Source organism: Asparagus officinalis, chromosome 7 (assembly GCF_001876935.1).
Source record: "Asparagus officinalis chromosome 7, Aspof.V1, whole genome shotgun sequence".
Classification (NCBI taxonomy): domain Eukaryota; kingdom Viridiplantae; phylum Streptophyta; class Magnoliopsida; order Asparagales; family Asparagaceae; genus Asparagus; species Asparagus officinalis.
Window position 1 is genome coordinate 11885332 of NC_033800.1, and position 12872 is coordinate 11898203.

The following is a 12872-nucleotide window of genomic DNA, read 5'->3' on the forward strand; positions in this document are numbered from 1 at the left end:
GGATAGGCTTTATCATATGAGCACTTCTGAATTCTCAGTTGGAATTTCTTTATATTGAAGATACTTCTCTTCTCACATGCTATTCAGTTTGCAACTCTTTGTATTTTTTTTCTTATTAACATTTCTCTTGGTATATCAAAGACCAAAGTGACTATATAATTGTCAGTCGTACCTGCATTTGAGAAGATAATGAAATTGTTACTTATTTGCTCTGAAGTTAACTTATTATTACTTTGCATATGTGTGAAATATGAAACAAGCCTCAAGTGTTTTCTAGCCTGGATATCTATGAAATATGCAATGGTAATGTATTAGCTAAATTTGTGTTTCTTTGTTACTATTTTACATATCTATATTGTTGGCCTTCTTGTTTTGATGATGATTTATAAATAATTTACATCTAATATTGTTTGTCTAGTATTTGTGTTTTCTTATTTATTATAGACAAATAATATGTTGGAGGATGGATGGAATTGCACATTCATGATCATATCCAATAGAGGTTGGCTGAATCGTGGAGTGGAGCCTACGCAATTCAAAGTTAAAGATTCAAGTTTTAGCTTCATCCATAAGTGTACCAATTTGAGCTACATCAAAGATCAATCAAGCTTGGGTATATTTAGTTTAGGTTTTATATTATGTGTGTTAGTACTTTAAGCTCAATCATATATCCACACACATATTTAGTTTTTATATATATAGTTATATATATACACAAGTTTTGGTTTATGGATTTAACAATCATTGTATGCATATTTCATTAAGTCTATAAAATCATTCCATAGGGTTTCAAAATATTGTTTATGTCAAAACATCAAATTTCATGTATATCACATTTTCATGTTTTGGACACACTTGCAAAATACATGAGTTTTCACAAATGGGAAATTTAATTTGAGAAATTATTTTTCTAACATGTTCAATTTCATGTTTATAAATGTTTTCCACAAATGGGAAATTTAATTTGAGAAATTATTTTTCTAACATGTTCAATTTCATGTTTATAAATGTTTTTCAAAGTTTTATCAATTTTAAAATTAATTTGTTATGTTTGTTTGAATTTACAAAATCAAGTTTTTAATAAGCTCATGTTCGTGCACATGTTCGTGCATGTTTTTGCAAAACTGATGCGTTTTCACAATTGGGAAATGCGATTTGAAAATTTTCTTTATTTACATGTTTATCATCATATATACAAATATTTTCCCAAGTTTTACTAATTTTGGAGTTGTTTTGTTATTTTCAATTGAATTTACAAAACCGAGTTTTCAGCAGTTTTTTTCAGAAACTGTATATCTATGTTAAAACATTTATTTATCTCAACTGGGAAGTGATATTTCATAAATTCTTTCACTAACTGTTTATATACATGTCTAGAACCTTCCCTAAAAATTTTATGATTTTTGAAATTGATTTACTATTTTTAATTGATTTTACAAAGTCAGATACGCAAAATTCCAGAATCTGTCAAAAACAGAAACGGTCTGTGAACAGTGCGGTCGACCACGCTACAGTACGGTCGCCCGCTGTTACTGTAGCAGTCTACCGTTGCACAGTAATGATAACATCTGTTTTTTTGTTTTTTAATGGGTTTTTGAGGTTTTTTGAGTTGCTTTCTTCAAGCCTATCCATACCCCTTTGTCATAACTATTTTAGATAGCTAAGAGAGGGTTTTAAACCAAGTTTAAAAGAGTTTCATCAAGGATTTAAGTTTTTTTAAGTATATTTAAAAAGCTTTTAATCATTTGAGAGTTTAATTTTAGGAAATCAATTTCACAAGAGTTTGAGGAGATTATCTATTGGTGTTTGAGCATCCAACCATCCTTCCTCAATCTCTTGATCTATTGAGAAGTTTTCTAAACTCTATTTCTAACTCTTTTATATATATTTGATTATCATTGTTATTAAGCTAGAATAGTATTGAGTTTAGTTTTTTAATTTATTTCTCTTTGCTTACACACACAACTTTTGAGCTTATTGTATTTACATTCATAGTATAATTGGGTTGTGGGATTGTGTAACCTAGAGAGTGAGCTTATAATTCGTTCTCATCCATTGTAGAGAACAAATACTTTGTATTGTGCTTAATTGTGAGATTCACTTTGTATTACACTAGTACACCGAGAGGAGTGTGTGATGAGAGTCGGGGTTACTTCCAAGAGGAGTTGCGTCGGTTGACGAACCTAGGGAGAGGTTGTATCCGAGCACTTGAGGAAGGACACGGAGAGACCAACACTTAGAGGGTGTGGAGTGTAGTTACATTGTGGTATTGTGTAGTGTAAACGTTATTCGGGTGATTGTAGAAAACCCGGTTGTGATAGTGGATTTTTCCTCGGGAGTGGGGAGCGGAGACGTAGGACGGAAGATCCGAACTCTGTAATCATTTGCTTGTGTTTGAGTTTGCTTTGGCACTCTATTTGTGCTTAGTATTTATTCATTCTTATTGCCATTGACTATTGCCCTATCACATTTGTAGATTGTTTATTTTACCCTTGTGTTAGTTTATATATCCTTGTATATATTTCATTATATATCTCATTGCTAGGATATTGCTCTTTGGTTATATTGCTCATTCTTGTTCATATCTATCTCATATATCTCTTGCAAGATCAAATTAATCAATATAATTTTAATTAGCATAAAATCGGATTAGATTAGCATAAGACCCTAATCACACCCCCCCCTCTAGGGTCTAACAGTTGATATTAGAACTTGGTGCTCTTTGATTTAAGGTCTAATCGTCTTGAGTTAAAGATCCAAGTTATCTTTTTATGCTAATCTAGTTATGATTGCATTTGTCTTGCTTGCATATATTCACATATATATCATGAATATTGGTGCATTTCGTTTAGGCTATGAATTAAATGTTGCTCCTAAATTCATTAATTTTCCCTATGCACAATGGGCTTCTAGATTTAAACTATTTGTGCAATTTAAAAATATTGACTTATGGGAAGTTATTGATTGTGCTTACATTGTGCCCACATTGGAGAAATCCAAGTGGAACGATCATGAAAATAAAATGTTTACAATGAACAAACTTTTGTTAGAATTTTTGCTTAATGCTTTTGACTCATCCTTTTCTAACAAATTTGTTCATTTTGATAGTGCTTACAAACTTTAGAAATTTATTGAAGCTTATCAAGGGGATTTGGAGGCAATCCGACAAGCTTTAGAGGATTCTTCTTCAAGTTCATGTATAGCATCATGCACACAGGCACAAGAGGATAACTCTTGTGTAGTAAGCGATTCCGATTCCGATAATGATCTATCTATTAATGAACTCGCTTGTGCATATGAGAGATTATTACATGCCTATACAAAATTACAAAATAATTTTATTGAATTGAAAAGCAAGCATGTCATTTTGAAATCCGATCATGAGAAGTTAGCTTCCAATTTTGATATCATTGAAAAAGAAAATATGATGCTTAAAGATAATAATGATATGTTAAAATTCAAAAATAAAAAATTGACATCATCCTTTTCTAGCTTAACTCATGCTAATATTAATGCCATGATAGAAGTAGAAACAATTAGAAATGAGTTTAATTCATTTAAATATGATCATATTTCATCTATTTCTATTTCCAATACATGTATGCAAAATGATGAGTTGAGTCAAGTTAAACATCGCATATCTTGTTTAGATTCAACCTTAAAAACATGTATGGTAAATAAAAAAAAGCTTATGGACTTGTGTGTAAAGTCCCGTGTTAACACTTCTAAATCAAACACACACTTTGCACACTTGTATAGCAAAGTTTACAAATGCTCAATTTGTGGTCGTAAAGACCACCTTGCTAAATTTTGCTATGATGCACACAAACCTAAGATTGCTAATACTCCTAGTGCATCCCATCTAGCTTCATCATCTTATACACATACACTTTCACATGCTCATTCTCACAAAGTTCATCATAAGCATGCTAATGTGTATCATTATGATTTTTGTGGTAGAGTTGGTCACTTAGCTAAGTTTTGTTTTGATTTGCGAAAAGTTTCTAAATCGCAAAATATTTCAAGTATTCCAACGTTGTTTCAAAATATTTCACATTTGCAAAATAATCTTAAAAGATCATCTATGTTTGTAAATGTTACTCGTGCACGAGCTAATGGTCCACAAAAACAAATGGATCTATTTCATTGCACATATTACAATCGGAAGGGTCATTTGAGTGATTATTGCTTTGACCGTGTTAGTGTACTACATGCACCCAAGAGGGTTCATAACCCTAGGGATTTGAGCTTAAAAGATAGGGGTCATGTCCCTAAATCTCTTGGTACCAAGAATTCTTGGGTGCCAAAACAAATTTGATTTTTAAACCAAGTTTTAGTGTTTTTCTTTTTCCTTTTCTTGGTTTTGAAAATTATATTTTAATTTTTTGAACATGAAAACAATTCGTTTTATTGATCAAATTCTTTTGTTTTCATGATTATTGGTTTTGTTTTGATGAGAGGTTTGTGTCTATATAACTCCCCGGGTTTATTGGGTGTTTATTCCTAAATCCTGTTTACCGGGTACTAATAATCTTTATATGGGTTGGAACAAGCTTAAGAGCTTGATATATTGTTACCTCTCTTGCATTTTTTTATCAAAAATTTTGTTTTGATTTGTTGCTTTGAATTCATTATATTTCACTTATATGATGATATTTATGTGTTTGTGCTTATAGATCATCTATTTGTGCCTTATAATGCATTCTATATGTGGTTTGATCAAGTTCTACAAAGAAAGTTTTCTTTATTGATCAAACATTGTTCTTGGACTTAAATCTTGATTTATGATTTTATTTGGTTGATTTGTTTTCATTGGAAAACTTTTTGCATGATTCTCATGTTCCTCTTTTGATTTCATAAATCTATTTTTATACACTATGTTTTTATAGTTGTGTAATGAGACACTTCTTTCATAAATGATATATCTATATGTGTTCTCATTGTCCTCTTGCATGTGAGTAACATTTAACATATTTTGCATCTATGCTTGCTCACATGTTTTGCCTTGGTCTTTATTTCATATACTCCATATGACATTTTGATAGGGGGAGCAATCCCTATATTTGTTTTATACTCACTCATGCTTATTTGTAGAGGGAGCTTTCGCTCTCTTCATTCTTTTGTTTTTTCCTTTTTGATGTTGTCAAAGGGGGAGAAATATTATGAGTATATTCTTTCTTGTTTATACGCATGATATATTATACTTTGTATATTCATTTCCTTTCATGCATATATCCTTTTTGTAAATTGTTTGTCATCATCAAAATGGGGGATTGTTGGCTTTCTTGTTTTGATGATGATTTACAAACAATTTACATCTAATATTGTTTGTCTAGTATTTGTGTTTTCTTATTTATTGTAGACAAACACTATGTTGGAGGATAGATGGAATTGTGCATTCACGATCATATCCAATGGAGGTTGGTGGAATCGTGGAGTGAAGCCTACGCAATTCAAAGTTAAAGATTCAAGTTTTAGCTTCATCCGCAAGTGTACCAATTTGAGCTACATCGAAGATCAATCAAGCTTGAGTATATTTAGTTTAGGTTTTATATTATGTGTGTTAGTACTTTAAGCTCAATCATATATACACACACATATTTAGTTTTTATATATATAGTTATATATATACACAAGTTTTGGTTTATGGATTTAGCAATCATTGTATACATGTTTTATTAAGTTTATAAAATCATTGCATAGGGTTTCAAAATATTGTTTATGTCAAAACATTAAATTTCATATATATCACATTTTCATGTTTTGGACACACTTGCAAAATACATGGGTTTTCACAAATGGGAAATTTAATTTGAGAAATTCTTTTTCTAACATGTTCAATTTCATGTTTATAAATATTTTCCAAAGTTTTATCAATTTTAGAATTAATTTTTTATGTTTGTTTGAATTTACAAAATTAAGTTTTTAATAAGCTCATGTTCGTGCACATGTTCGTGCATGTTTTTACAAAACTGATGTGTTTTCACAATTGGGAAATGCGATTTGAAATTTTTCTTCATTTATATGTTTATCATCATATATACAAACATTTCCCCAAGTTTTACTAATTTTGGAGTTGTTTTGTTATTTTCAATTGAATTTACAAAACCGAGTTTTCAGCAGTTTTTTTTTCCAGAAACTGTATATCTATGTTCAAATATTTATTTCTCTCAACTGGGAAGTGATATTTTAGAAATTCTTTCTTTAACATGTTTATCTACATGTCTAGAACCTTCCCTCAAAATTTCATGATTTTTGGAATTGATTTACTATTTTTAATTGATTTTACAAAGTCAGATACGTAAAATTCCAGAATCTGTCAAAAACAAAAACTGTCTGTGAACAGTGCGGTCGACCATGCTACAGTATGGTCGGCCGCCATTACTGTAGTAGTCGACCGTTGCACAGTAACATTAACATCTGTTTTTTTGTTTTTTAATGGGTTTTTGAGGTTTTTTGAATTGTTTTCTTTAAGCCTATATATACCCCTTTGTTATAACCACTTTAGATAACTAAGAGAGGGTTTTAAACCAAGTTTAAAAGAGTTTCATCAAGGGTTTAAGTTTTTGTTTAAGTGTATTTAAAAAGCTTTTAAGCATTTGAGAGTTTAATTTTGGGAAATCAATTTCACAAGAGCTTGAGGAGATTATCTATTGGTGTTTAAGCATCTAACCATCCTCCCTCAATCTCTTGATCTATTGAGAAGTTTTCTAAACTCTATTTCTAGCTCTTTTATATATATTTGATTATCATTGTTATTAAGCTAGAATTATATTGAGTTTAGTTTTTTAATTTATTTTTCTTTGCTTACACACACAACCTTTGAGCTTATTGTATTTATATTCATAGTATAATTGGGTTGTGGGATTGTGTAACCTAGAGAGTGAGCTTATAATTCGTTCTCATCCATTATAGAGAACAAATACTTTGTATTGTGCTTAATTATGAGATTCACTTTGTATTACACTAGTACACCGAGAGGAGTGTGTGATGAGAGTCGGGGTTGCTTCCAAGAGGAGTTGCGTCGGTTGACGAACCTAGGGAGAGGTTGTATCCGAGCACTTGAGGAAGGACACGGAGAGACCAACACTTAAGAGGGTGTGGAGTATAGTTACATTGTGGTATTGTGTGGTGTAAACGTTATTCGGGTGATCGTAGAAAACCCGATTGTGATAGTGGATTTCTCCTCGGGAGTGGGAAACGGAGACGTAGGACGGAAGGTCTGAACTCCGTAATCATTTGCTTGTGTTTGAGTTTGCTTTGGCGTTCTATATGTGCTTAGTATTTATTCATTCTTATCGCCATTGACTATTGCCCTATCACATTTGTAGATTGTTTATTTCACCCTTGTGTTAGTTTATATATCATTGCATATATTTTATTATATATCTCATTGCTAGTATATTGCTCTTATTTTAAATACTTTCATTTAATAAAGATATCCAAACAAAAGATTTCTTAAATCATGGATTTCAAATCCTCAATTTAAAATCCCTTGATTTTAAATCAACTTCTCAAATCCAAATCAAAGTTTTCAAAGGCACCCTTAATGAAATTTGAAGATGCTTTCACCTATATATCTAATAAAACATGAAATTTTGGTCAAAAGCCATATTGTTCGGATTCATCTGAGCCTTCCCTTTGCGAGTACAACACGTATCAAATTCTATAAGAAAAAAGAAAGGCTGTACCATCTTAAAATTTTCTAAAATTTTATATTTTCGCAAAGAACAGAGACCAGAAGTCAGATTCATATAGGGTGGGGCCATATTTGACCAAGTCTCCAGCTCTCTCTTATATGTGAAATGGAATCAAAGTCTTTCATTTATTTAACACGTTATAAAATAAGCGTCCCCTTCATTATTTGAACACGGGAACCTTCCTCCAAACTATAATAATCGCTTCAATGACAGCCACGTATATATGTCTAACGTATGCCATTAATCCACACAATTTCATGTTATCTGACTTCAGACCGCACAGCTGACTTAAGCGTGTTTGGGGGATTTGTTTTAAAGCTTCGCTGATAAGTCAGTTACATATTTGGACAGGTCAGATCCAGTAGTAAAGGGGGAGTAAATTAGGAATTTTAGAAAAACATCATGGATACAATGGTCTTTTGTTAGTTATATCTAGCTTATTTAGAAGCAGTTTTGTACACGTGAAAGCTAGCTCATAAGCCAATTCGTTCGGGAAAAAAATAAACCCCCAAGACAAAACTTCAGCCTTACTGCAATTTACTGGTGAACTGACATGCATTTTTCACTTGAACATCAAAGACAAAACACGATAAGAGTAAAAAAAGATTTATATGAATTTCTCTTATTAATCAAAATGAGAAAGTATTACAGCCAAAAGCAGCTTATAGACTAAACACTGTCTGCTTGATAGGAGAAGTCAGTAAATAGTATCATCCCTAAACAAAATCTGTGAAAAAGAGCTGAGAAAATCTATTTATGAACGAACCGCAAGTTCAACAAAAAAAAGCACTTGCGGGGAAGTAATTTATATTATTCTGAAAATCATACTATTTGTCATCATTTTATTCTGAGAATGCCGTGATTTACGCCTTCAAACGAAATGCTTCAATTGAATTATCATTACACTGATATCATCATTAGAGCCTCGACTAGCAGAGAGATCAGCAAGTTTCTTGCAAGCAGAAAGTAGCGACGAACTTTGAGAATCTATGCACAAGGGTCGAGCTGTATCTACGGCCTCCTGGTTGCTAACCTGGAAAGTTTAAGAGGAGAGAACAATGTCATATCTCCACTCAATGCTTATATACGTAAAGCAATCCAGAGTTTTAGAGCTGAAGACTCACCTTATCCCATAATCCATCAGAGGCAAGAACTAAGAACTCGAATTCAGGTTTAATTGTAAGGATTCTTGTTTCTGGGTTTGGCACAACCCATTGCTTTAGATGTGAATCCCCAATTCCTCTTGAAACAGCTAGGGTGCCTTGCAATCTCCACAATCCTCTGGCAAAATCAACAAAGCCACCCTGCACATCGTTGATATCACCTTTAGATACACATTCATTTAAATAAAAAATTAATAAATAATCAACATTGCTAATATGTTATTATTCTCTTCAACTTTCATTCGAAAGAGCCCAGCGATCTAGCTATAGAATTAATTTGCATTTCAATCAACATACATATCAGTAACTAAACTTTTCTCTATCATTCAATTTCAAGTTAATACATTTCTGTGAAATATGAACAATGCAGGTAAGGTGATTTCCACAGGAAAAATTTATGCACAACTCTCACCGCAAATATAGTCACACTTCTCTTAAAATTTCGTTAATTTCCCATTAAAAAGAGCCCCCTAAATCTAGCGACAAACTAACTTTCTGAGCAAGCATGCGCACAAGTATTTTTATGTCTAACAAGGCAAGTCCACTTACGAGGCTCTCGATTCTTTCTCTTTCATCATCTCTCGATGGCCTGTGATCAGAAGTGAGGGCCTCAGCAGCACCTGAAACACTCAAAACAGCTCGGCAATCACCAGCATTGGAGACAACAAGATCACCCTTCTTTACGAAAGCAGTGACACAGCAAGATCCACTTAAAGCTTCTTGCTTCAAGAACTCTGAATCAGTCTTCGCATATCCATCGGCAACTGCCTTTTCTATGTCCCCTTCTTCCCTCATCACTTCAGATATAATGTTCTTCCCCATGTTTTTGGAGGCGAATTCTGCAGCTTGGGTACCTCCATGGCCATCAAAAATGCCAAAGAAAGCCTGAAAAGAGAAATCCAAGTCGTTATTTTAAAGAATAATATGCAAAATTGTAAAATTCCAACTTCTAAAAAGATCAACGGACATCCCAATTGTAAAATTAATATCAGATGACTCCGATTGTAAAAATCCGATCTTTCACAGGCGTTCAACTATCAGACGCTACAAATTTGAGATGACTACAACGGTTTAAAAAAAAGTCCACCCTTCACAGACATTCAATTATTCACCACTTCCAATTTTCCAAAAAAAATTGTATTTACTTGTAAAAATCCCACTTTGAATACAGAAATCACAATATATTTAGGGAAATTTCAAATTTTTATTAAACTTCTTATAAAATACAAATAAAAGTTGAAGGGAAAATTACCAACTGGGGATCTCCGTCGACATCTAGGTCAGCCTTGAACCGATCCTCCATCTCCAACCTCTTCCTCCCCCTCTTACAATAAACTGAACACCTCGCGCCATCCATCTCAACCTCCTTCCGACCATCCGATCCAATCGGCACGAAGTTCAAAGCATCCATCATCGGGATATCGATCCTCGCCGGCCTTTTCCGCTTTAAAGGCGGCCCCGAACCGTTCGCCGACGAACAATTCGGCGACGGCGACGGGGACGGCGGCGTTGGAGACGGCGAGGACTTGAAGAGGACGCTGGGGCCGCGGTTGAATCGAGAGGACTTGAAGGGGGATTTGATGGGCGACGGGGAGGAAGGGGACGCTAGGGTTAGGGTTTCGGGGGAGTTGGTCTTGCACGTGAGAGGGAGGCGGTGGTGAGAAGGGGAGAAGGTCGACGCCGGCGAGCTCGCCGCGATCGCAACGGAGCAAGACATTGAAGAAAAAAGTTACGATTTTGATTTTTTTTTTCTATTTTCTGATTTGTGCGTCTTTTTTTTTTTTTTGTTTCCTTTGTTTCTTTTGGACCGTTTGACGGGAGGGGCTTATATACCGTGCGGTGGTGGTTATGATGTTTCGCGTGAACTCATTTAGGGGCTGGGAAGAGGTTTGGGGAGAGTATTTAATAGACCCCTTATAATGAATTAATTGACTTTTGAGTCTCGAGACAACGTCGAATGAACATAAACCTAAAACCTGTTTTATGGTATTGAATGGGCATTAAGGTAATATCGATCATTAGACTCATATATAAATCTTTAAATTCAATGATTTAAAAGTTTATACCTATTTGTACACGTTTAATGTCATGGACATAGATATAGTGCATTAATTGTATTCATGATGGATGCACTAAGGTGTGGAAGCCATAAGTTCAATTTTGTATATGTGCGAATTGATTGAAAAAAATAAAAAACTATATAACTGACTATGGTCTTTAATGATATGGTGGGGGTAAAAAGAGAATGATCCTTAGATTAACACACTAATATCTAAACGTCTCCTATTTTGCGCTTATCGAACAACTCTCTTCCTTATCACACCACAACTCTAACGTACCATGGAAACCAGAATTTTTCGGGCACGAATTCGTATTGAACGAAATACAAAAATTGACACACATTGCAATCTAGTAATTATAAGATAAATCTCTCATAATAGCATAATATTTATAACTAAATATTGTTATACCCAAACATCTCGCAGGCAAAAATCTCTTGTATTCTAATAAAGAGCATTTCTTTTTTGGATCTAAAATTCTTGGGACCAACAAAAGTATAAGTTGGCACGTATCATGCTTTGGGGATTCCAACAAAGATTATTACTACCATAGAAACAGATCACTTGTCTCTTTATTAAATGTATAACTTTAGGTCCAAAATTAAGTTCTCTTCTATTAACCTTCATGGAATCATTCCAATGCCAAAATTGCATAAATGAAGCTACATATTATCGGTTAATCATATGGGATACTTTACAAGAATTTCTCTTACATCCTTCACCGCTGTAGCAGGATAAGTAAACTGTTCCGCTGAGCGGCACGCGAAGCGAGAGCGACGGGAGCAGTCGCGAGAGTCAGAGCACTGGGAGTCGCGTGTTGCAACAGCGTGAGTGGCCCTCTTTGTCAACATGCCACCATCTGACAACGACGCGAATCCCATCCCCATTTCAAAACACGAAACAGCATTGTTGACTGTATATTATCATGGACGTTTCTATTAGGTGACGTGTCCTTTTCATGTTCCTTTTTATGCTGTTTCGTGTTTTTGAGTGACTAGTCAAATGGGGAGTTGAACGTTGGGGATTCCTTTGCTGGCCGCAGCTTGGAACATTAGCTGGATAAAAGTAGCCGTTGAAGAAGCGTAACGTTAATTGATGTTGGTCATCTTTTTTTTCCTGAGGGGGTTAAGGGGAAAAAAATTATTGAGTAAATAAATAAGGAAGAAAAGGGGCCGAAAGAAAGAAAAATTCTTCCTTCATCTCCTAAATTCAAACCAGTGGGAAAATATAGTCTTATAGATAGATAGAAGTCCCAATATCACTCTAGTTGTTGGTTGTGATGATATTTTGTTTTGGTTGTAGTAATTTAATATTTTAAGTAATGTTAAGTGGAGTACTATAAAAATTGTATTGTTGTTGCAACTACAAACAAAAAAAAAGTGTGATCCGTCCTTCTCAATTGTAATAAAATGGCTAATTGCAAATCATTTCTTAAATTAAATACGCAAGGATTTTATCCTGAGAAAGAATATTTAGTCAAACCTTCTATTTTCTTTTTGGTGTTTCAGTTGGGGAATAAAGAGAAAGATTCCAATCCAATATTGAGTCAAGACTATTGTAACATGCATTTGGTTCTGAATTTTATTAGGTCTTCAACATGGATTGAGGTGTCAAAACTTTTGATTGCCTTTTTGCTCTCTTAAATTTTGATAATCCCGATTATGCCAATTATCTATGATTAATATTATATATTGTCAAAATAATAAGATTCAATATTTATACTCGTAAGATTCCATAACTTATATAATTGAATAGACGACTTAAGGATCGATCAATTAATTAACCACCCTTTCATTTTCCCTCTACATAACTTCTCTTCCATCTGTATACAATAATTTTACACATGCATTCTTTTCAATCCACCACATCACCTACTAAGCCTACTAAGCTGAATTCCTACAATCGAAGCTCAATTGAAATCTCTTTTGCATCAAGATTGGAAAGTTAGC

The 12872-nt window shown here is 33.6% G+C and overlaps 1 protein-coding gene across 1 annotated transcript; it reads right to left on the reverse strand.

Annotated features, from left to right (window-relative positions):
* On the reverse strand, positions 8307-10668 carry LOC109849765 (putative protein phosphatase 2C 53). The gene is made up of 4 exons (XM_020419638.1): positions 10116-10668; positions 9413-9748; positions 8825-9004; positions 8307-8733 (listed from the first exon to the last, which is right to left on the reverse strand). Exons 1-4 carry the CDS (start codon positions 10578-10580, stop codon positions 8572-8574), a joined length of 1143 nt encoding a protein of 380 aa, XP_020275227.1. The 5' UTR covers positions 10581-10668; the 3' UTR covers positions 8307-8571.

Coding starts and splice junctions, on each gene's coding strand:
- LOC109849765 (XM_020419638.1), bottom strand. CDS start 10,580: ATGTCTTGCTCCGTTGCGATCGCGGCGAGCTCGCCGGCGTCGACCTTC. Junction 9,749..10,115: donor TCGACGGAGATCCCCAGTTG/GTAATTTTCCCT, acceptor TTCTCTTTTCAG/GCTTTCTTTGGCATTTTTGA. Junction 8,734..8,824: donor CTGATGGATTATGGGATAAG/GTGAGTCTTCAG, acceptor TAAACTTTCCAG/GTTAGCAACCAGGAGGCCGT.